Source organism: Syngnathus typhle, linkage group LG12 (assembly GCF_033458585.1).
Source record: "Syngnathus typhle isolate RoL2023-S1 ecotype Sweden linkage group LG12, RoL_Styp_1.0, whole genome shotgun sequence".
NCBI classification, from domain to species: Eukaryota; Metazoa; Chordata; class Actinopteri; order Syngnathiformes; family Syngnathidae; genus Syngnathus; species Syngnathus typhle.
Window position 1 is genome coordinate 10,907,854 of NC_083749.1, and position 25,746 is coordinate 10,933,599.

General features: G+C 42.0%; 1 protein-coding gene across 3 annotated transcripts in view; it reads left to right on the plus strand.

The window, feature by feature from the left end:
• Positions 1 to 7,877: 7,877 nt before the first annotated feature.
• The window catches only part of ythdc2 (YTH domain containing 2), a 56,375-nt gene continuing 38,506 nt past the window's right edge, over positions 7,878 to 25,746 (plus strand). Inside the window, exons 1-17 of one of the 3 annotated variants that reach the window (XM_061293265.1) lie at positions 7,953 to 7,994; positions 8,612 to 8,630; positions 9,265 to 9,427; positions 9,523 to 9,613; positions 10,966 to 11,156; positions 15,334 to 15,536; positions 16,156 to 16,322; positions 16,813 to 16,915; positions 17,057 to 17,219; positions 17,941 to 18,048; positions 18,120 to 18,265; positions 18,596 to 18,731; positions 18,892 to 19,018; positions 20,454 to 20,519; positions 21,022 to 21,197; positions 23,407 to 23,503; positions 24,386 to 24,473. In XM_061293265.1, the coding sequence (XP_061149249.1) occupies positions 9,271 to 9,427; positions 9,523 to 9,613; positions 10,966 to 11,156; positions 15,334 to 15,536; positions 16,156 to 16,322; positions 16,813 to 16,915; positions 17,057 to 17,219; positions 17,941 to 18,048; positions 18,120 to 18,265; positions 18,596 to 18,731; positions 18,892 to 19,018; positions 20,454 to 20,519; positions 21,022 to 21,197; positions 23,407 to 23,503; positions 24,386 to 24,473 (2,019 nt within the window). In that variant the 5' untranslated portion in view covers positions 7,953 to 7,994; positions 8,612 to 8,630; positions 9,265 to 9,270. The other 2 variants (XM_061293263.1, XM_061293264.1) reach the window with 2 other exon arrangements.

Consider the following 25,746-nt stretch of genomic DNA (forward strand, 5'->3'; position numbering starts at 1 on the left):
AGAATTCTCATGGTTTAAACTGAATGTAAATCCAGAATTGACGACTGGTTGGGCACTGACAATATATATATATATTTTTTTTTTTTTTAATTCAATGTTTTACCAGGTAGGTCAATTGAGAACATTTTCTCATTTACCATGACAACCTGGAGGCAAGGTGTGTGAAGTGTCTTGCCCAAGGACACAACGACATGTGACTGTGACAGAGCTAGGGTCGAACTGTCAACCCTCCTGATTACTGAAATAGAACATAAAACAATTATTGGTCCTATTAATTAAAATTAAAAGGGAATTTCTAAAATTCAGGATTAAAGAAACAAGTATACAATTCAGTAAGATTTTAACACTTAAAAACAAAGAAGAAAAAAACTATTGCAAGATTTACATTCTGTTTGTAGCTAGATTAATTTAACTTCAGAAGATGAAAGTAGAATTATGGCAGTACAAAGTAAGTGTGACCATTTCTATTTGAATAAGCCACAGTGAGCTTTTGTGAGATCGAGGGAAAAGTGGATCGAATCCGGTGAAAAGATTTCTGCCTATTTTTTCAATTTAGAAAAAAAGCCGGCAATTCGGTTTTTTTTATTAGTGGTTTTCTGGTGGATGGCAAGAAACTCCGGCCCTCCCTGTGTCGAGTTTGCATGTTCTCCCCATGCCTGTGTGGGTTTTCTCCGGGCACTTCGGTTTCCTCCCACATCCCAAAAACATGCTTGGTAGGTCGATTAAACACTTCAAATTGTCCCTAGGTATGAGTGCGAGTGCGAATGTTCGTCTCTGTGTGCCCTGCGATTGGCTGGCAACCAGTTCAGTCTCCCCCGCCTACTGCCCGATGACTGCTGGGATAGGCTCCAGCACACCTGCGACCCCCGTGGGGACAAACAGTATAGAAAATGGATGGAGGTCTGTGATTCAAAACCTAAAATCGAGGAACTGGATGCAAGTCTCGGAAGAATGTCGTTAAACAAATCTCCAGGATCAGATGGGCTCACTGTGAACGTTTACAAACGCTTTTGGGATAACTTGAGGACATTTTATTTGAAGCTTTACATGAATGTATTAGTGACAATAATTAGTGACAACAAGGAAGCAAACAGTAATTACTTTGATGACAAAGCCTGGAAAAGATAAGAACCTGTTAGCTAATTTAAGGCCCATCACATTGTTGAATACAGACAATTTTTTCCCGGATCAATTGCGAACAGACTCAAAGAGAGAATAACAACACAGTCAGGCTTTATAAAAGGAAGAGTTATTCATTAGTCAGGCTTATTTTGGATTAAATAGACTACGGCAATTTCGTGGAAGAGGATGGCTTTATTCTCTTCCTAGATTTTTACAAAGCCTTTGACTCTGTTGAAAATCCTTTTATTTGAGAAACACTTACCGTTTTATTCCATGTATAATGCGCCCCCATGTATAATACGCACCCTAAAAATGGCATGTCGATGCTGGGAAAAAAGCCTGTACCCATGTATAATACGCACTCAATTTATTTTTTTTATTTTATTTTTTTTAAAGTCCCAATGATCGTCACACACGCATCTGGGTGTGGTGAAATTTGTCCTCTGCATTTGATCCATCCCCGTGTGATTTTGATCCATGCCCTGGGGGAGAGGGGAGCAGTGAGCAGCAGCGGCGCCGCGCTCGGGAATCATTTGGTGATCTAACCCCCCAATTCCAACCCTTAATGCTGAGTGCCAAGCAGGGAGGCAATGGGTCCCATTTTTATAGTCTTTGGTATGGTCTTAACTAGGCTGGATGTATTTTTTTTGTTGGCGTTGAGTTCTCCGACTGCCCGTAAAGGCACCACCGCGATCAGTTAGGTTAAAATGAAAAGAGGAAAGTGACGTGCGGACATGTGAAAAAGGCGGCTCTGTATGGGAGAGAAGTTGAAGAGGAATAAAAACACCCATGGAAACCAAAATTTACCCCTCGTTGTGACTCGGAGCCGCAACAAATGTTTCGGATTTGTGTAGGGTACATTGTGACAGCAAACGAGCAGGTGATCGAGCAAGCGTCTGATACGAGACCATTGCGTTCGTATGGAGCGTGTTTGAAGTGAACACCAGACACGAAAGGAACAAGGCAAAGTGTTGTGAAATAAAATATTACCTGTAATACGCATTTTGTTATTTGCTGATTGTATTAAACTATAACATTCATTGTCAGTCAAGAAGAGAAGAGGACTATTCGCATCGGATCCATAATGCGCATGCGCAGTGATACTGCCTCCGTATGACGTCCAGTCCGCAATGGAGATTAAAAAACAAACAATATTTGACAATAACACAGGTTTCTGTTCCTGTCTTTGGTAATGTCACCCTGTCGTTTTGTTCCACGTCTTTGTCGGTCAGTCCTGTTGTTGGTTTTGTTAGAGAGTTACCGTTTTTTTCCGTGTATAATGCAATCCTTGATGGTGTGTAATTGTCAAATATTGTTTGTTTTTTAATCTCCATCGCGGACCGGACGTCATACGGAGGCAGTATGACTGCACATGCGCACTATGAATCCGATGCGCAGAACGGATGCGCAAGACACGTCAGCTATATAAAGAGCGAGAGTTGTTTTCTTCCTATTAGTTTCAATTCACAGTTTTATTAGCAGTTTCAATCAGCAAATAACAAAATGCGTATTACAGGTAATATTTTATTTCACAACACTTTGCCTTGTTCCTTTCGTCTCTGCTGTTCACTTCAAACACGCTCCATACGAACGCAATGCTCTCGTATCAGACACTTGCTCGATCACCTGCTCGTTTGCTGTCACAATGTACCCTACACAAATCCGAAACATTTGTTGCGGCTCCGAGTCACGACGAGGGGCAAGTTTTGGTTTCCAAGGGTGTTTTTATTCCTCTTCAACTTCTCTCCCATACAGAGCCGCCTTTTTCACATGTCCGCACGCTTTTTTCACACGTCCGCACTGATCGCGGTGGTGCCTTTACGGGCAGCCAGAGAAATCAACGCCAACAAAAAAAATTACATCCAGCCTAGTTAAGACCATACCAAAGACTATAAAAATGGGACCCATTGCCTCCCTGCGTGTGACGATCATTGGGACTTAAAAAAAAAAAAAAAAATTATAAAAATTGGGGGCGTATTATACATGGGTACAGGCTTTTACTCCCGAAGCACCCCCCACAGGACCTCCCGAGGGACACGGTCGAACGCCTTCTTTAAGTCCACAAAACACATCTGGACTGGTTGGGCGAACTCCCATGCACCCTCGAGGATCCTGCTGAGGGTGAAGAGCTGGTCCACTGTTCCACGGCCAGGACGAAAGCCACACTGTTCTTCCTGAATCCAAGGTTCGACCTCCCGACGGACCCTCCTCTCCAGCACCCCTGAATAGACCTTACCAGGGAGGCTGAGGAGTGTAATTCCCCTGTAATTGGAACACACCCTCCGGTCCCCCTTCTTAAAGAGGGGAACCACCACCCCAGTCTGCCAATCCAGAGGCACTGTCCCCGATGTCCACGCGATGCTGTAGAGACGTGTCAGCCATGACAGCCCCACAACATCCAGAGCCCTTAAGAAATCCGGGCGGATCTCATCCACCCCCGGGGCCTTGCCACCGAGGAGTTTTTTAACTACTTCAATAACTTCAACCCCAGAGATTGGAGAGTCCGCCTCAGAGTCCCCAGGCCCTGCCTCCACAATGGAAGGCGTGTCGGTGGAATTGAGGAGGTCTTCGAAGTATTCTCCCCACCGACACACGACGTCCCGAGTCGAGGTCAGCAGCACGCCATCTCCACTGTAAACAGTGTTGACGTTGCACTGCTTCCCCCTCCTGAGACGCCGGATGGTGGACCAGAATTTCCTCGAAGCCGTCCGGAAGTCATTCTCCATGGCCTCGCCAAACTCCTCCCACGCCCGGGTTTTTGCCTCAGCAACCGCCGAAGCCGCGTTCCGCTTGGCCATCCGGTACCTGTCAGCTGCCTCGGGAGTCCCGCAGGCGAAAACAGCCCGATAGGACTCTTTCTTCAGCTTGACGGCATCCCTTACCGCCAGTGTCCACCAGCGGGTTCGGGGATTGCCGCCACGACAGGCACCAATGACCTTACGGCCGCAGCTCCGGTCGGCCGCCTCAACAACGGAGGCGCGGAACAAGGTCCACTCGGACTCAATGTCCCCCGCCTCCCCCGGGACCTGGGAAAAGTTCTGCCGGAGGTGGGAGTTGAAGCTCTTCCTGACAGGGGATTCCGCCAGACGTTCCCAGCAGACCCTCACAGAACGTTTGGGTCTGCCAGGTCGGACCGGCATCTTCCCCCACCATCGGAGCCAACCCACCACCAGGTGGTGATCAGTTGACAGCTCCGCCCCTCTCTTCGCCCGAGTGTCCAAAACATGCGGCCGCAAATCCGATGACACGACTACAAAGTCGATCATCGAACTGCGGCCTAGGGTGTCCTGGTGCCAAGTGCACACATGGACACCCTTATGCTTGAACATGGTGTTCATTATAGAAAATCCGTGTCGAGCACAGAAGTCCAATAATAGAACACCGCTCGGGTTCAGATCGGGGGGGCCGTTCCTCCCAATCACGCCCTTCCAGGTCTCACTGTCATTGCCCACGTGAGCATTGAAGTCACCCAGTAGAACGATGGAGTCCCCAGAAGGAGCGCTCTCCAGCACCTCCTCCAGGGACTCCAAAAAGGGTGGGTACTCTGAACTGCCGTTTGGTGCATAGACACAAACAACAGTCAGGACCCGTCCCCCCACCCGAAGGCGGAGGGAGGCTACCCTCTCGTTCACCGGGGTGAACCCCAATGTGCAGGCGCCCAGCCGGGGGGCAATAAGTATACCCACACCTGCTCGACGCCTCTCACCGTGGGCAACCCCAGAGTGGAAGAGAGTCCAGCCCCTCTCGAGAAGGCTTGTACCGGAACCCAAACTGTGCGTGGAGGCAAGTCCGACTATATCTAGTCGGAACTTTTCTGCCTCGCACACCAGCTCGGGTTCCTTTCCAGCCAGAGAGGTGACATTCCATGTCCCAAGAGCCAGCTTCTGCAGCCGGGGATCAGACCGCCAAGGTCCCTGCCTTTGGCCGCCGCCCAGCTTGCAATGCACCCGACCCCTTTGGCCCCTCCCACAGGTGGTGAGCCCATGGGAAGGGGAACCCACGTTTCCTTTTCGGGCTGAGCCCGGCCGGGCCCCATGGGCGAAGGCCCGGCCACCAGACGCTCGCCTTCGAGCCCCGCCTCCAGGCCTGGCTCCAGAGGGGGGCCCCGGTGACCCGCGTCCGGGCGAGGGAAAACGTGATTCAATAATAGTTTTCATCATAAGGGGGGTACTGTGAGCCGTGCTTTGTCTGGCCCCTCACCTAGGACCCGTTTGCCATGGGTGACCCTACCAGGGGCATGAAGCCCCAGACAACATGGCTCCTAAGATCATAGGGGCACGCAAACCCCTCCACCACGATAAGGTGACGACTCACGGAGGGGTCAATTAGGCCGAATTTACCAATTGTTTAATCCTGACAAAGCAAGATAATACAGGCGCCTGGGTCTTGGGTCCTTAACACAAAAACTCGTGTGCCTTCGTGACCAGAATAGACGACACATTCTTCCGGGTTGCCCAGTTTTAAAGAAACACAATATGAATATTCAAGCATGCAAAATATTGTGTGGTGATTGGTCGATGGTCATCTCCTCCTCGTTTGGGTTTACCCCTGCTCAGCACAGGTGTCTGGACCACAAAGACGAGTTGTTTTTCGCGTTCCCCATCGGCCTTGAGATATCCTCCCTTTCTGGACATCCTGTTCCACAATACTTTGAAGAAAACAAATTCATGTAGTCTGCACATTCCTTTCCACTTATTAAGCGACCACATTACTACTAGAAATTATATTGATATGATTATATGTGTCTGACGCAGCCTTGATCAAATGTGTTTGCAAACTGCCGAAAGTACATTTCCCTTTAAGTATGAATACTTTAGCTATATCTACATATGTTACACACACACACACACACACACACACACACACACACACGCACACACACGCACACACACGCACACACACACGCACACACACGCACACACACACACACATGTATCATATTAATATTTATATTATTTATAAATTAGTTTCTGTATGTCATATATACCAGTGGTCCCCAACCTTTTTTGCGCCACGGACCGGTTACACGTCAGAAATATTTTCGCGGACCGGCATTTATATAAATAAATAATACATTTATATAAATAAATAAATAAATAATACATTTATAATAAGTATATAAATACGATGAAATAAAATGATACGACTGACATAAAAACAAGTACAAATGACAAAAATAAAACTCACCATTACGTTGAATTAGTGGGAGCACTGAGTTTGTTTGTCAGAAACGAGCCGGTCCCATCTAGACGTAATCGGAGACAATGACACCCAAAGTGATTAAGGTTTGTCTTTTATTCCAAGATGCTTGGTCTCCATGTGTTGAAGCAGTTTTGAATGCTTCATTGCCTGGTTAGTTCGCCTGTCGCCACATATTAGCTTTGCGGGCTCGACTGGGGAAACATGTCACGTGACCGGGACGAGTGTCTTGACCTGAATTAATTGATCGTCGATAAAAAAAAAAATTCTGTGCGGCTTGGCGGCCCGGTACCAAGTGACCCACGGACCGGTACCGGTCCGCGGCCCGGTGGTTGGGGACCACTGCTCTAGAGGAGTGTGGGCTATATCTGACTTTATGGATGACTAGGGAAGAATTTTTCAACATGCTGAATTTTGTGATGAATTTAAAATTTCTTGTACCCAAAATAAGTACAAACAAATTCCCATTATCTCTGATAAACATCGTTAAACAAGATCAAATTTATATAAAAAATAGCTCCAACTCTAAGGCTACTTTTTGTTAATGGCATTGATTTTTGTGATTACAAATGTAACAACAAGTTTATTCGAGGCTGTTTTTTAGAAAACTGTTTTTCAGGTTCTTTGAAACGTGGTTTAATTTTGAAAGACTTTAGCTGAGGAGATATAAAGTGATTAGATGTAGTATTTGAAATTTCTGGTCCAGCAAAATCAAAGTAACTTCGAGTTAAAATGATCAGTGATATTTACCCAACCAAAACCCTTTTGAAGACGAAATTTAAAATGCATATAGGGAACTGTGTTTTTTCTGAAAGTGATGTTGAAGATTTAGACCAGGGGTCTCAAACTCCAGTCCTTGGAGGCCGCATTCCTACATGTTTTCCAAGTTTCCCTCGTTAAACACACCTGATTCAATTATCAGGCGCCTGCAGAACGTGAGGACGAACTGATCATTTGAATCAGGTGTGTTTAACGAGGGAAACTTGGAAAACATGTAATATTGCGGCCCCCGAAGACTGGAGTTTGAGACCCCTGATTCAGACCTTCTTGTCTTTTGGAGTGAGTCTGTGGCTACAATGGTTTTGGCTTGACTTTCAACAATGGGCTTGTTCAAAGGGGCTACTCTTTGTTACTCTTAGTATCTCTGATGTTAAATATGGCTTTTTTTTCATAATGGTAAATCAGATTTTTTTTATTAACAATATTATTTTGTTGGCCAAACAATATGTACACAGACGCCGTTTCTTTAAAACACAACCAAACAGTGTTCGTTGGAAGAATGATCTGAAATCCTACAACATTTCGTTAAAACTTATTAACACCAAGAATGCTGTAAAACGGGATGTGTACTCTTTGGATATAAGATGGAGTTACCTGTAATGTCTTTTTATTTTTTTATTTTTTTTTTCTGGTATCGTGTATACTTTATTTTGTTTTTGTCTGTCTGTAGTTGTTGACGTGCTAGGGGATGTGATTATACGTAATGTGTTTGTGTTTGAATAAATGTTCGAATAATAAAAAAAAAAGATGTCTGTTTTCGGTTTTACTATATCTGTAGGTGGCGGTAATGTGTCTCAACGCTGGTTGCCAACTGCCAATCAAATCAAGTAAGACGAGGAAGAAGAAGAAAAGGAGGTTTCCTTTTTAAAGTGATCAGCGCAATCATAAATGTGGTACGATCTAATTTAATGTTATTTATTAATTCCTGTCTTCGAACGCTTTATCTTGACTAATGTACTCTATGTTTGTGGGTAAACAGCTAATACTGTCATTCATATAAAACACTGGCGTTAGTAAATATTTATTTTTGCAGCGTATGGCGGAGAAATACTTTCCCAACGTGGACATGTTAGCTTTTCTGATTAGCTAATTTACGTGTATTGGAGGGAAGACATGTACAATGAAATGTCGTGATTAAACACGACTCTTGAGGGTATTGTCTGTCGTCACGAGGGCAAGAAGGTGGAAGCACTTCAGGGGTGCGTGAAATTTTAAAATATATTTAAATGTTGAGAAATCCTCAGTTCAAGCCTCTCACTTGAATGTCTTACTAATTGTAAAAACACTCAATTCAGTGCAACTATACAATAATTCAGCGCTGACGGTAATGTCAGTCTTATTTTTAATTAACATAGATATTCTAAGATCGTATTAGCATGAATTCGGTTACTAATTATCTCTCCCTCTCTTTTTCTCTTTCTCTATCTCTCTTTCTCTGTCTCTCTATGGCTTTCTTTCTGTCTCTCTCTTTCTCCCTCTTTGCCTCTGTACCAAACCTGTTCTTGCCAAGTTTCCCTCTCATTACACAGGTGAGCACTTGCAGGTTATAAGTTTGTACAATACAGATTTGTTTATGGCCCCTAATGTATGGTCAATAATATGCCATCTCAGGCAGCAGCACAGTTTTGATTCGCTTTCTCCTCACAACTTAACTCATTCTTGTCTTGATTACTTAATTTCATATGCAACTATACTTTTAAGTGTTTATTTAATTATTCAGCCCGTTGCTTTGGCATCATTAACATGTGGTATGACAAAATTTACGAAAATGAATTCCCCACGATCAATAAAGTATCTCTGTCTGTCTCTGTCTGTCTGTCTGTCTGTCTGTCTGTCTGTCTGTCTGTCTGTCTGTCTGTCTCTGTGTCTGTCTCTGTCTCTGTGTCTGTCTCTGTGTCTGTCTCTGTGTCTGTCTCTCTGTCTGTCTCTCTGTCTGTCTCTCTGTCTCTGTCTGTCTCTCTGTCTCTGTCTCTGTCTCTCTCTCTCTCTCTCTCTCTCTCTCTCTCTCTCTCTCTCTCTCTCTCTCTCTCTCTCTCTCTCTCTCTCTCTCTCTCTCTCTCTCTCTCTCTCTAAAATGTTTTTATCATGCACTGTACAATCAAAACAGAATGATAAAAATGAAAAATGCTTTGTGAGCCAAGTAATTTTTTGTGTGTGTTACAGTGAACCATGTCGTATTTCCGTCTAACTTCGAAAAACTCTGCAAAAAGCCAAAAAGCAAAAAAATCCTCTACCACAAGTCGCTTCAAAGACATTCACATCAATGAAGAAGTCAAAATTTCAATTAATTTGGCACTGGAGAGGTTTCGTTACAGTGACCAGAAAGGTATGTGATGTTTACATAAAACAAGTGTAATTATAGGCACCCATTGTGAGCAGCAAGGATTGATAGTTCAAAACTAATCTCCCCTGAATCAACAGAAATGGAGTTTCCTTCTTCGCTTTTCTCCAATGAGCGAGCCTTCATTCATCGTACAGCACAGTCTTTGGGATTCATTTCTAAAAGCAAAGGGTACGTATGTTTCACCAGAAATAAAAGGTAGAAGTTAATGTAAATATACAAAAGTGTTTTCATAAAGAGTTCTTCTGCTGTTGTTTTTGTGGTGGCCTCTAGTGATGACCGAATTAAGTTTCTATTTGTAATTTTACTTTTGTAAAGGGTCATTATTACTCAACACTTAATTTTTAATTCACTAGCACTATCTAGTGTTCAACCAAGCCTTTCAAATAGATTTTAGTATTAAAAAACAAAATATACTTTTGTAATTTTATCATGTTTTTATGCTATTTTAGCAGATAGCCATCCATTCATTATCTGAACCGCTTTATAGTTTAATTAAACCCGAACCAAAACACAAACTGTTTACCCAAACAGTTGAATAGCATTTCAAATCATTACTCAACACTTAATATATAATTCACTAGCAGTTTCTAATGTTCAACCAAGCCTTTCAAATAGATTTTTGTATTAAAAACTAAAATATATTTTTGTAATGTCATCATGTTTTTATGCTATTTTAGTAGATAGCCATCCATCCATTCATTATCTGAACCGCTTTGTAGTTTAATTAAACCCGAAACATAATACAAACTGTTTACCCAAACAGTTGAATAGCATTTCAAATCTGTTTTGCATTACCCCTAAAAATAAAATCATGCACCCAAAGTGCATGATACAGTTGAATAGCATTTCAAATCTGTTTTACATTACCGCCAAAAAATAAACGGTTTTCAAAAATTTTATTTTGAAAATGATGCACCTTATGTAGCATAGAATTTTGAGACTGTCTCCTGGCTAAATTAACTCCACTCTGACGTGCAAAGCTTTACGCTCGTCCATAATGTGTCACTTCAACATAGTTCTTTGGCACTGAACTGTAACAAGACTGCACCAAATCCCTGTGCAATAAATATTATATATTAGGTGAAAGCCCAGACTATAGGTTGTTGTGACTTTCAGCCCGTCGGATCAGTGATTGATACAGCAAGCAGCTCGTATGATTTGTTTGGCATGCTTAACTTTCTATTAGGACTTGGGCATTTGAGAAGCACAGAAATAGCAAAAGGTGAGTTATTAAGTCAAGATAAGATTACATTTGTTGGTCAATTAACGGAAGACATTGTAATTTCCCCTACAATCAAAAAATTAGTAAATTTGCAAAGAGCTAATTTTTTCTTCTTTTTTTGGGTTAAACAGCAAATTCATGGATAACCACACACAAAATTAGCTTTAAAAATGTATTTCAGTTCAAATTCGGCTACGAGTTTTGACATATTGTTCGTATGAACCGTTACAGAAACATACAAATGAAGATTTTTTTTCTGTCCAAAACACAAATCGTAATGTTATATTTTCTTTTCCAGGAAAGGCTCAAATCGCTTCCTCACCATCAGGAAAAAGAATCTCCTAGACAGTTGTAGGTCTGCCATGCTTCTGACACTTTCCCAAACCTCTTTACATGCCATCCACATCCTTCTTGAGAAGTTTCCTATCACCAGTAAAGAGCGTGAAGACCTTCAAGCCAGCAGCAAAAGCAAGCTGTCTGTCTGTCATGGTGAGTTTTGTTTTCAATTATATATCACATAACTACTATACGAGCAATAAACCATCTGTGTCACTCCAAATCATTAAATCCATCGATCAAATTCTTCGTCCTTTGTCAACAACCCCGCGCGTGAGCCCTGGCGTTAGCCTCGCTGTTATTCCACAGATCTAGTATATACCGTTTTTTTTCGTGTATAATGCGCCCCCATGTATAATACGCACCCTAAAAATGGCATCTTGATGCTGGAAAAAAGCCTGTACCCATGTATAATACGCACCCAAATTTTTTTTTTTTCCGGGTTTTCTTTTCCTTTTTTTTTTTTTTTTTTTTAAGTCCCAATGATCGTCACACACGCAGGGAGGCAATGGGTCCCATTTTTATAGTCTTTGGTATGGTCTTAACTAGGCTGGATGTATTTTTTTTGTTGGCGTTGATTTCTCCAACTGCCCGTAAAGGCACCACCGCGATCAGTGCGGACGTGTGAAAAAAGCGTGCGGACATGTGAAAAAGGCGGCTCTGTATGGGAGAGAAGTTGAAGAGGAATAAAAACACCCTTGGAAACCAAAACTTGCCCCTCGTCGTGACTCGGAGCCGCAACAAATGTTTCGGATTTGTGTAGGGTACATTGTGACAGCAAACGAGCAGGTGATCGAGCAAGTGTCTGATACGAGAGCATTGCGTTCGTATGGAGCGTGTTTGAAGTGAACAGCAGAGACGAAAGGAACAAGGCAAAGTGTTGTGAAATAAAATATTACCTGTAATACGCATTTTGTTATTTGCTGATTGAAACTGCTAATCAAACTGTGAATTGAAACTAATAGGAAGAAAACTGAACTCTCGCTCTTTATATAGCTGACGTGTCTTGCGCATCCGTTCTGTGCATCGGATCCATAGTGCGCATGCGCAGTGATACTGCCTCCGTATGACGTCCGGTCCGCGATGGAGATTAAAAAACAAACAATATTTGACAATTACACACCATCAAGGATTCCACCATCGCATCAAACGATGTGTCGTCAATTATGAATTTTACTGACTAAGTGTGTTGGGCAGGATGGCTGAATGCGATGCGCGATTGACAACAAACAAGAAGAAGTCAAAGTCAAAGTCAGCTTTATTGTCAATCTCTCCACATGTCACAACACACAAAGAGACCGAAATTACGTTTTCTCTATCCCACGGTGACGAGACACATAACACGATAGACATACATGTACGCGACACAATATAAAAACAAGAAGGCAAAAATTCTAACAATCAATAGTAAGAGTGATGAATAAATAATAAATAAACAGATAACACAATAAATAACGGAGCCAGCAAGCATAGCGCAAAAGTAAAAAACATCATAAACAAAAAGGCACAAACAATAAATAAGAGTAATAACAAACAATAAATAATAAGAGCCAGTGTGCATTCAGACAGTTCAGACAGTAAAAGTACAGGACGCTACGCAGAACGGGGGAGCGAGTTCAGGATCCTAACAGCCTGGAGTATGAAGCTGTTTGAGAGTCTGGAGGTGATTTCAAGTTTTATTTCGAGGGAGATTTGTCATGTCTCGTCCCCAGTTTTGCTATGTGTCTAGGTTGCCATAGTTTCTGTTCGCGTCGCCCCTCCCTTCCTGTGTCACCTCAATCAATGCAGGGCTCGAAACTAACGATTGCCCGATTGCCCGGGGCAAGTAGCGATGGCAGACGGGCAAGTAGAATTTTTCCTCACTTGCCCGAACTTGCCCTGCCATAATACCGTGTTTTCAAGCTGTAAAAAGACGATTTTGTGCATAATTTCTCGCAACTTCTGCCGCTTCTGGTCCGACATTTTGTTTTCTAGGGAGCGGTTCGTTTCTCGTGTAAGTCTGCAATACATTGATAACGGCAAAGCGCTTCGTAATTAAATGCATGCTCCCTCACTCGTCCCTGGCTCTTCTGCGCCTGCGCACCAGCAGAGCTTGTTTCCGGTTGAGCGAGGGAGGAGGGGCAGAGGGCCAGGAGGGCAGAATACATGGAAAGGCAGAGGGCCAGGAGGGACTGAATGAATTTTGGTACTACAGTAGACTAGTGTGGTTTAATTGCATCAAAAGTTCTGTATTAAAACAGGCTGCAGGCACAATATGATGGAATAAAAACATATGAAGGCAAAACTTATAGTGTTGTCTTTTTTATTGCAAAAATGTGTCGGGCAAGTAAAAATCCACTCCAAAAAAATTCGGGCAAGTAAAATTTTGTTTCGGGCAAGTAAAATTTTCTCCAACTTGCCCGAGGGCAACTTGGGCAAAAAGTAAGCTTCGAGCCCTGCAATGTAACGTGTTTTGTATTTAAGTCCTGTCTGGCCCTCGCTCATCGTCGGATCATTGCATGTGTTACTGTCATGATGTCTGTTTGCTTTCTGTTCCTGTCTTTGGTAATGTCACCCTGTCTTTTTGTTCCACGACTTTGTCGGTCAGTCCTGTTGTTGGTTGTGTTTTCTTAAAAAAAAAAAAAAAAATCTTTTGTACCCATGTATAATGCGCACCCCAGATTTTAGGACAATAAATTCGTTAAATTTTGCGCACTATACACGGAAAATTCGGGCAAGTAAAATTTTGTTTCGGGCAAGTAAAATTTTGTCCAACTTGCCCGAGGGCAACTTGGGCAAAAAGTAAGCTTCGAGCCCTGCAATGTAACGTGTTTTGTATTTAAGTCCTGTCTGGCCCTCGCTCATCGTCGGATCATTGCATGTGTTACTGTCATGAGGTCTGTTTGGTTTCTGTTCCTGTCTTTGGTAATGTCACCCTGTCTTTTTGTTCCATGACTTTGTCGGTCAGTCCTGTTGTTGGTTTTGTTTTACCATGATTTTCTTAAAAAAAAAAAAAAAAAGTGTACCCATGTATAATGTGCACCCCAGATTTTAGGACAATAAATTAGTTCAATTTTGCGCATTATACACGGAAAAAAACGGTAACTATATTGTAGTGTTAACAAAGGACAGGGAAAGACGTGGGTTTGTTAACCGGTCTTTATTCAACAAAACAAGAGTTCAACGAGCCAACAACTACTGAACTGTAACGATAAAAACGTATACAAGTTGCTACACGAAATAAAATATATCAAATAACTGTAACATAAATAGTTCACCGCCACACGGCCCCAAGCACAGGCGTTGACTTCCGGGCGTGTGGCGGCGTGGACTTCCATCCCCGGAGGTGGCACTTCCAGCCACGGAAGTGGAAGAGAGCTCCAAAGAATAGGACCGGGCGTGCGTAAAAGCCATGTCCGAGCCCCATCCACCGTCCCCGGACAGCCACCCGGCCGAGCACCGGCTCCCGACTTCCATCCACGGTGGTGAGAGCGAGCTCCGTAGAGTAGGACCGGGTGTGCGTAAAAGCTATATCCGAGCCCCATCCACCGTCCCCGGACAGCCGAGCGCCGGCCCCCGACTTCCATCCATGGAGGTGAAAGAGAGCTCCGTAGAGTAGGACCGGCCGTGCTTAAAGCCATAATCGTTTTTCAAACCTTCTGTGTCTGATTATCATTAAATCCTTCAAACTCTTCGTCCTCGGTGTCACTTACAAACAAAGCTGCTAATGATGCCGGTAATACGTGGGGCCCTTCGTCATCTTCGTCATCCCGTGATCGAATCTCTGTCCTTTATGTAAACAACCGCCGCGCCGCGCTGCTGACATCACTTGAAATTCAAATTACAGTAATCCCTTGCTACATCGCGGTTCGTTTAGCGCGGGTTCACCTTTTTTTTTTAATTTTGAAAATTTGTGAAAAAATTCACATATGTCGCTCCTCAGTATAAGTCGCCCCCCCCACCCAAACTATGAAAAAAAATGCGACTTCTTGTCCGAAAAGTACGGTAGCTTTATTTTAGTATACAATAATGACTGTGATCTTGTATGCGCCAGCTCTTGGCTGTTTGCACAAAATGCAATTTATATTGTAGTCTTTTATCCCTAATCAGGTGGTCTTTGAATTATCGTAAAAAAAAAAAAAGTCATCAACAACTGTAAAAGTTGCAACATGTGCACCCAATGGCGTCAATAAACCAATAATGAAATGCATATTGGATTTCAGATTTTGTTCAATATTTTCATATACGTACAGTGAATGACAGAACACTAAAAGTTGTAGTCATGCAAACGTTTGGCTGTTCTAGTCACATTTGGACAAAGTTGTATCATGTTCTGTCTTCTATCAATCAGACAACAGCTTTGACATGAACAGGCCAAAGGGGTGCCTGGATAGTGGCATTTCTGTGGTTCCCCCAAGGAGGAGGGCATCAGAGTTTGACAGTTTCCGCCGTGCGCTGCCTGTGTATGAGCATGAGGAACAGATAGTCAGACTAATTGGAGAAAACAAAGTGGTACTGATCGTAGGAGAGACGGGTTCTGGGAAAACCACCCAGGTAAGAGAATGATTGCAAAATCAATACAATTGTTTATGAATACTCCTCAGTGGCATTCTTGTACATTCAGTGTCACATTTTAACCAGTAGTCACTTTTCCACGAGTCAGAGCTGTATATGCTTTTTTTAGTCAAGGACTTTAAGTGGGTGAATAATTTCACACACCCAACATCTCCTTATAAAAACACTTTATATTATTATATCAATTTTGTTCTGCTTCATGATTGTGTCCCACTAGTGTTGATTTTTCACAAAACATGCAATTTTATCTTTATATTTGAAAGCTGAAAAGTGGCAAAAGGTCAAAAAGTTCAAAAAGGGGGGTAATGCATTCGTGAGGCACTGTATATTTTTTTAGCGGGGTTATTATTATTTTTTTAACCCAGATCAACTCACCTTACTTGGGGAATTCTGGTTGCCCTGAGAAATTTACTGCATTGCTACTGCATTGCAGTCAACATAAGCAATGTTTAAGCACAGCGGAGGAGCCATTTGAATAAAAACAGATCCGACCTGAGCAGATCTTGCATTAACATTAGATAGTGCTTATTTTTGGTGTGGGTTTCACTGTTGGGTTTGCCATTCGAATAATTGGATTTTTTCATATACGTTTGATCAGATTCCACAGTTTCTGTTGGACGACTGTAGCAAGAAAGGAGAGTGCTGCAGAATTTTCTGTACTCAGCCCAGACGCCTGGCTGCTATCACTGTCGCTGAGAGAGTGGCAGCTGAGAGGGGAGAGACAATCGGCAGGACTGTTGGCTATCACATTAGACTAGAGAGCAGGTAAAACCCTTTTTAGTCAAAATTTCCTACATAATAATAATAATAATGATAATTTCAGAGCTTTCCGCCTTGGCAGAGCAATGAAGTTCTTGTGGCGGCAAAAAAAAAAAAAAGGCTCCAGACTAAGGCTCTGTCCAAATAGCTCGAATAGCTCATAAAAGCTACGTGTGCACTTCAGTGAGCAATGTCGGGTGTAATGTGAATGCCTGGAGAGAGCCTATGATATTTTCTAGGAGCACAGCAGCACCTCACTTAAAATTATAGTTAGGTTATATGGGGGAGATATTTATATACAAGTCCCAATCCTCTCAAATTATCCCATACTTTTGCACAAACTAGACAGTGTTTATATTCTATGAGCTATTTGTACATTTGAAAAAGTGTGAAATAATTTTAACAACAAAAATACGCTACACTCAGCATTAAACTCTTATTCCTTCTTGTAATCTTTGTGAAATTGTGCAAATGACTCTTGGCTTTGACTCCATAGGGTTTCTCCCAAGACTCTTCTTACTTTCTGTACGACTGGAGTTTTACTCAGGACACTCATGGCTGGAGATGTCAGTCTGGCATCTGTCACACATGTCATTGTGGTGAGCATTTAATGTACAACTCTAAACTCTGAAAATGTGTTTGTGGTATTACTGGTTGTATTTAGGTGTTTCTGTTCATACACTTGGTTGTTCCCTAAAAATCAATCTGCCAGGCTAACCTACTTTGCTGTGTTTCTTAAGGATGAAGTGCATGAGCGCGATGGTCTCACTGACTTTTTGCTCACGAAGATGCTTGATGTACTTGAGGAAATACCTGCAATAAAACTGGTTCTCTCCAGTGCTTCTTTGGATGTTGACTTGTTCCTCAAGTATTTTGGCGCTTGGTCCTGTCCTGTTTTTCATCGTAAGACATTATAAACTGTGATTCTGGTGTAATTGGTTTGTTTGAGTTAATAGTTGCTTTCGCCCATAATATAAGGGAATTACTTTCACTGCTGGCATCTGGCATGTCTAATGTCCACGTTCATATCAAATCATAATCTGAAACCTAAACAATCCAGAAATAAATAGACTCTGTTCAATTGAGTCTTCATTCCAACACAATAATGCAGTAGTCAGTCCTCAAGCACTTAGGCGATGCACAGTGGTTGTGGGCACTTTCTCCAGTTTAATAAAAAATGAAGCAATATAGTACACCTAAAACTTCATCGACACTAACCCTAATTTACTAAAGATTTGCAAAAACTGGTGTAAACTTGAGCGCTTCCTCGAACAGATGTGGAAGCTGTTCTTAGTAACCAGGTCTACACAGAATTGTGTGCCCTCTATTTGTGATCCTAATAAGTTAATGTCGAGTTTTTAAACATACCGTGTGGTCTCAGTGAACACATCACACATTACAGGAATTTCTTACAAGTCATTATCTGCTTTTTACACTGTCTGCTTTTTAAACTACTCGTACATGAAGAACTATATCCATTTCAATAAAGTATGAATCAGGAATTAGGAGCACCATCTCACACAATCAAATGAACTAATGAATATGTGCTAGATACTCATTGTGAGAATATTCAACTTTTATTTTGCATGACTTGTGAATAAATTGTCTTGTGTTTTTTTTGTAGTCAAAGGAAGACAGTATGAAGTGAAACAACATTTTCTTGAAGACATTTTGAAGTTCACAGGTTTTAACAATAGAGAAGTGGGCAAAAACAAGGAAGAATCCCAGAGAAGTATGAATATTTACTTAGTGTTTGAAGCAACAGTATTGTCTGGTTCACCTCACTGTGAATCTGTCTGTCAGGGAAGGAGACTCAGGACCTTTTGACAAAGAGGGACAAAGTAGAGGAGAAAACCAGGATTGAAGATGGGCAAAACACACACCTGGCATCCTCTAACTTATTCAGGGCCAGCAATGATCTGGATGAAGGAGGCACCATCAAGACACTGGTAATGTCCTTGCAAACACACAGTTTGCCAAATACTGTAAATCTATAGTAAATGTACTGTAAATATAAACCACTAATATGTTAATGATTCAGTTGCGATATAGTGTATGTAAAAGTTAAATAGATAAATTGTACCTAAATGTTTAAAAAACACCCATTCTTAAACATGAACTGCAAATACTGTATGTTGAACTCAAAAGTTAAATGAGAAAGAGAGGAAATGTTTCACTTGATTCATTTTTTTCAGGAGATACTCCACATTATGTACATTAACTGCCAATAATGGTGAGCAGGACTGTAAATGGTTCATTTTTGTTTTCTTGTGTTACAGAATGTAAAAGGCTCAGAGCAGTTGCAGCCATGGCTCGTGAAAGAGATGGATACTTGTATTGCTAATATTTTCACGATTGCAGACCAGGAATATATTGTTCAACTCTTCAATCTCATTCTCTATGAAAATGTTGATGGTATGACTATGTAGTCCTGAATGAACACAATAGAAAACATTTTAGTTGGCAGTGTATACCTACGTATATGAAATGTGTTAAGCAGTCTCAAGTGTTATTTGTCATTTTTTCTTGTGGAACGTGACCAGTTGTGTCCTTGTGTTTGCATTGATTTGCCTAGTTAACTACATGCACAGCAAGACAGGGGCCACATCTTTGATGGTGACAGCAGGTCGAGGGTTCCTCGCAGAGATGGAGCGGTTGCTTAACATGGGGGCGGACATCAACTTGAAGGCAGGAAATGGATGGTATGATACGTTGTTTGTTTATTTGTTTATTTATTAATGTTATTGCCAACGCAAGCGAAATGTGTTTTGTCTTCACATTACATCATCTTAGACCAGGGGTGGGCAAACTTTTTGACTCGCGGGCCGAACTGGGTTCTAAATTTGGACCGGAGGGCCGAACCAGGAGCAGATGGACGTAGTGTTTGTGTGAAGTAATATAAGCGACCTGTAAAGGTCATTGCATAAAAGATTTTGGCCTTTAGTAGGTAGTAAAGCATGGATATTCCAAACAAGTTTTCTGAAAACAAATGCATTTATTAACAGCATTAAAAAAAAAAAAACACTAAAAAACTGCTATCAGTGATTCTCATAAAATACGACACTGTTATTATGAATAACAGTCTCCATCACTTCAGTGCCTGCAGGTCAGATTAATGACAGGTGTCTATCTTATGAGATCACATCAAACGGCAAACATTCTGACCAAATATATCATCTTGAAGAATCGGTGAAAGCATACACCCAAATAAAGTAATCAAAACGGCAACACGGTGAGGGGTATCTGAAAATCAGAGCAGTTTTAACTCGCAAACACCTGGTAACAGAGGTGAGGAAACGGGAAACACTTCCTTAAAGTAAGCCTTGAGAACTTTACAGGTTAAGATTAGTCGCAAACAGGTGGTGCATCAATGTCCTTGAGCATCCTGCATTGTTTGAAAACGAGAATCGTCGCTAGTTTCAATCCTTGCTACGTGTACAAATCATATTCAAAATGCCTCCCCTTCATTTTCCGTGGGAACAGTGTTGTTGGTCTCCCTTTTTCGCTAGTGCGTCATAGTCTGGAGTAAAATTTGTTGTGGCAATTCTTAGGAGAGATCCGAGGTGTTGGTCCGTTTACCTCGATCTGTGACGGGTTGATGTTGACGTTCATGTGAACGTCACGTCGCGTACGTCGAGCCAAATTGGCCACTCTCTTTTAAACACTCGGCACTGTGTCCACCTTGCTTTTCCTTGGGCGACTCATTTTAATGGAAGGATTCCAGGGGAAGGTTTGTGGGTGGCTTTAGCGCAAAACTGCATCTGAAAGCTCAGCGCGCGAATTACAAGAATGCTGTCGTCACAGCCCACGCTCTAAATTCGGGACTGATACAAATAGAGCGCGAGTGCGCCATGTCTGTACTACTGAGTACGTACACGCACTTGTGAGTGTGCACCGAGCTTTCTAACACGGCTTCCGGTAGTAAATGCGCAGGCGAGCGCTTCCCCATCTACTGGGGAAATGCAGTCATTGCAGGCAAAATGACCCCAAAAAAAAGTTTAATAATAAAATTTGTTCAGGGTTGGCGGGCCGGATTAAACGGTCCCGTGGGCCGGATGTGGCCCGCGGGCCGTAGTTTGCCCACCCCTGTCTTAGACTAACACTACTTAGACTAAAATGTCTTTCTTTTAATTAAAGGACTGCCTTGGACTTTGCAAAAAGCTTACAACAATTAGATGCTGTTGATCTTCTTCAGCGTTCAATGTGAGTATGACAGCTCCTAAATGCACATCTGCTCTGATGGTTTATATACATTCTTTATGGTCATATTGTACTGTATCAATATTGGGTTATCAAGTTTTATTAACTGCTAAAGTACAATTATATCACAATATTACTTAATGTAAATAATTTTTGTATTAAAAATCGTTTTGGTTGTGGTCAGAGTTGGAGGAAACTCATTTCGGCTGGTTGTATCTGGGATCTCGTTCTTTCGGTCACGACCGACAGTTTGTGCCCATGGGTGAGGTTAGGAACGTTGATCGAAAGCTTCGCCTTTGGGCTCAGCACCCTCTTCACCACAAAGGACCAGTACAGTACCGCGCCTAGAAATTCTGTCCATAAAAGTTCTTCAAAGAATTGGTGAATTTTAGCGACTTGTATTCATGATCTTATTGCCGTAAGAAATGATATTTTGTGTGGTGAAATCCTGAATAATGCATAAAGAAATAATCATGTAATTGCTTGGATATCTTTGTTTGTGCAGTGCCATTAAAACAAAAGACCAGAATGAGACCCCAATGGTTCAGTGTGACAGTGCTGAGCAAACCTCCGAAGACCAGGACCTGCTCAAAATGTACCATCACATCTTTGATGATGAGTTTGTAGACCTAGATCTCATCATGGAACTGCTGCACATGATCTGCTCAACCACGTGTGATGGTGTGTCTCATCACAATCTCTTTACTGGCCCTTCCTGGAAAAAATTCCATTGAACAGCAATTTTAGTTCTGAAACATCAATCATACGAGCTGGAACAGGTTAAAATTGTTTCCTCAAATTCAGCACCATTTTTATCCAAAGATCTTTTACAATGTATCTTTTGCAAACACAGTGCCTTGCGAAAGTATTTGGCCCCCTTGAACCTTTCAACTTTTCGCCACATTTCAGGCTTCAAACATAGATATAAAATTGTTATTTTTTCTCAAGAATCAACAACAAGTGGGACACAATCGTAAAGTGGAACAAAATTTATTGGATAATTTAAACTAATAAAATATCAAATAAAAAACTGAAAAGTGGGGCGTGCAATATTATTGAGCCCCTTTACATTCAAGATCCAAGAGTTTTTCTTCGCCATGTTTGAGCGTGCCAAACAAGGAATTTGACTTTGGTAAATAACTTCAGTGCAGCAAACTCACTCTAGAAGTTCAGTGAGGATCTTTGAATGATCCAATGTTGTCCTAAATGACTGATGATGATAAATACAATGCGCCTGTGTGTAATCAAGTCTCTGTATAAATGCACGTGCTCTTTGCTAGTCTCAGGGTTTTGTTTAAAGCGCAGAGAGAACCATGAAGACAAAGGAACACACCAGGCAAGTCCGAGATACTGTTGTGGAGAAGTTTAAAGCCGGATTTGGATACAAAAATATTTCCCAACCTTTAAACATCTCAAGGAGCACTGTGCAGGCAGTTATATGGAAATAGAAGGCGTATCAGACCACTGCAAATCTAACAAGACCCGGCCGTCCCTCCAAACTTTCATCTCAAACAAGGAGAAGACTGGTCAGAGATGGAGCCAAGAGGCCCATGATCACTCTGGATGAACTGCAGATAACTACAGCTGAGGTGGGAGAGTCTGTCCATAGGACAACAATCAGTCGTGCACTGCACAAATCTGGCCTTTATGGAAGAGTGGTAAGAAGAAAGCCATTTCTCAAAGATATCCATAAAAAGTCTCGTTTAAAGTTTGCCACAAGCCACCTGGGAGACACACCAAACATGTGGAAGAAGGTGCTCTGGTCAGATGAAACCAAAATCGAACTTTTTGGCCACAATGCAAAACGATATGTTTGGCGTAAAAGCAACACAGCTCATCACCCTGAACACACCATCCCCACTGTCAAACATGGTGGTGGCAGCATCATGGTTTGGGCCTGCTTTTCTTCAGCAGGGACAGGGAAGATGGCTAAAATTGATGGAAAGATGGATGGAGCCAAATACAGGACCATTCTGGAAGAAAACCTGTTGGACTCAGCAAAAGACCTGAGACTGGGACGGAGATTTATCTTCCAACAGGACAATGATCCAAAACATAAAGCCAAATCTACAATGGAATGGTTCTCAAATAGACGTGTCCAGGTGTTAGAATGGCCAAGTCAAAGTCCAGACCTGGATCCAATCGAGAATCTGTGGAAAGAGCTGAAGACTGCTGTTCACAAACGCTCTCCATCCAACCTCACTGAGCCCGAGCTGTTTTGCAAGCAAGAATGGGCAAGAATTCCAGTCTCTCGATGTGCAAAACTCATACAGACATACCCCAAGCGACTTGCAGCTGTAATTGCAGCAAAACGTGGCGCTACAAAGTATTAGCGCAAGGGGGCCGAATAATATTGCACGCCCCACTTTTCAGTTTTTTATTTGTTAAAAAAGTTTAAATTATCCAATAAATTTTGTTCCACTTTACGATTGTGTCCCACTTGTTGATTCTTGACAAAAAATTAAACTTTTATATCTTTATGTTTGAAGCCTGAAATGTTGAAAGGTTCAAGGGGGCCGAATACTTTTGCAAGGCACCGTACGGAGTAGTTGAAATGTAAAACTAGACAGTCATTTCTTGGAAGGAAATCTTTATTCAAGTTCACCGGTTGTAGTATTATGGAAATAAGGACACATCGGCTGTTTATTGTTCAACAGAACTCCTTAGCTAGTCAATATATTAAACTCAATCACAGCTCATTACAAGGAAAAATCGTAAATATTTGCATCAATAATAGATGGAGATTCAAATAACAAAAACGTGCACTTGAGTGCATGAAATTGTTTTATTTTGCCATTTGTGTTTGGAAAAAAAGCTTAGTTATGTACCACATTCAAGAAACTGCGTACTTCTGATTCTGCTCAAATGTGATCATAGCTGTTTGTCTCAGGTGCGGTGCTAATTTTTCTTCCTGGATATGATGACATTGTGTCGCTCAGGGACCGTATTCTCTACGATGATACGAGATTTTCTACCGTTTCCAAAAGGTAAGCCGCTTAAAAAATAAGCAGATAATTTGTTATACTAACCAAACCTTTAGTAGTGCACTAACCGTCGGTTTAGGTTGAGTGGTACTTTTTTGATTGGATAGCAAATACCTCTGCTGGCTGCTCCTCATTACATCCTGTATTTGGGATGCCAGTATGACTCAGGTATACCAAAATACAGTCTTCTTTCGTCTGCTCCCGTTCGTGGTCGACACAACAGGTCAATTGTTTCCAACTCACTGATCCCTCACCAAAGTACAGTATTTCATAAAATGCACATTCAAGGCTGCACAGTAATAAGGACTGTGGGGTCAAAATAATACGAGGTTGGCATAGCCAAAGTGGTTGAGGGCTGGGGGAACCCATATGTTACAGGGTTGATCTCCAGCTCCCGCATTACATCCTTAGGCACGAATCCCATCGAGCAGCAAATGTTTTATAAGGCAGCTTATGTTGCTTTCACGTCACAGTTCGTCAGCGTTTGTTCAAGGTTGCAAATGTTTGCAAAACGTTTGCCTAGAGTTTTGGTGATCTTTCTTCTCGCATGTTCAAATTCCCCTGGGACATGAAAGAACAGGTAAAGTCTGCCGACTGCTTGGCATGTTTGGCCTTTACCAAACCCTGATGAATCCTGTCAGGCATTAGTTACCTTTGAAACAATTCACAATTGCTTGCCGCTCAATGAGAGAAGGGCTTTATATATCTTATCCTATACAATTTGCGGACCACTGAGATAGGCTTTAAAGTTATGTCCACCAGTGGCAAATAAGGATGGCTCATTGCTGCTATTAAAATACTTGTCCCAGATTATCCTCATGAAGCCATTCATGTCAGGTATAACACCATTCTAAAGCATGGCTATGATGTGTATATTTCTCTCAGGTACCAGGTGTTCACACTTCATTCAGACATGCCAAGCATTGAACAGAAAAAAGCCATGAAGACGTCTCCACCGAGTGTTAGAAAGATTGTAAGTACATATGTATTTTTCTATATTTACATGCAAGAATACATGTTATGTTTCAGAGGAAAGCCATCATTCTTTAATTGATTTCAAATACCGTAATTTTCGGACTATAAGTCGTTTTTTTTTTCATAGTTTGGGTGGGGGGGCGACTTATAATAAGGAGCGACTTATAGTATGTTTTTTTTTTTTAAAAATTCAAAAATGTTCCAAAAAAAAAAAAGAAAGTGAAACCGTGATGTAGCAAGGGATTACTGTAATTTGAATTTCAAGTGACGTCAGCAGCGCGCCGTAGCGCGGCGGTTGTTTACATAAAGGACAAAGATTGATCACGGGATGACGAAGATGACGAAGGGCCCCACGTACTACCGGCATCATTAGCGGCTTTGTTTCTAAGTGACACGGCGGACGAAGAGTTTGAAGGATTTAAGGATTTGGAGTGACACAGAAGGTTTGAAAAACTATTACGGCTTTTACCCACGCCCGGTCCTACTCTACTGAGCTCTCTTTCACTTTCGTGGATTGAAGTTGGGGGCCGGCGCTCGGTCGGGTGGCTGTCCAGGGATGGTGGATGGAGCTCGGACATGGCTTTTACGCACGCCCGGTTCTACTCTACCGAGTTCCCTTTCACCTCCGTGGATGGAAGTCGAGGGCTGGCGCTCGGCTGGGTGGCTGTCCGGGGACGGTGGATGGGGCTTGGTCATGGCTTTTACGCACGCCCGGTCCTATTCTATGGAGCTCTCTTCCACTTCCGTGGCTGGAAGTCCACGCCGCCACATGCCTGGAAGTTTGTTTTGTTAAATAAAGAGCCATTTAGCAAACCCACGTCTTTCCTTGAACTTTGTTAACACTACAATATAGTAGATGTGTGGAATAACGACGAGGCTGACGTCAGGACGCACGCGCGGCGTTGTTGACGAAGGACGAGGAATTTGATCAATGGATTTAATGATTTAGAGTGCACAAATGGTTTGATAATACTATTGCTTGTATAATAGTTATTTGATATCTAATTTATATATCGTTATATGGGCCTGTGGAATATTTTGAAGTGCAAGCCCCGTCAGCTGCGCGCACCCATTGTTGACAAAGGACGATCGATGGATTTAATGATTTGGAGTGACACAGATGGTTTGATAACATTATTGCTTATATAATAGTTATTTGATATATAATTTATATATTGTTATATGGGCCTGTGGAATATTTTGAAGTGAAAGTGCCGTCAGCGGCGTGCACGCATTGTTGACAAAGGACGATCGATGGATTTAATGAATTG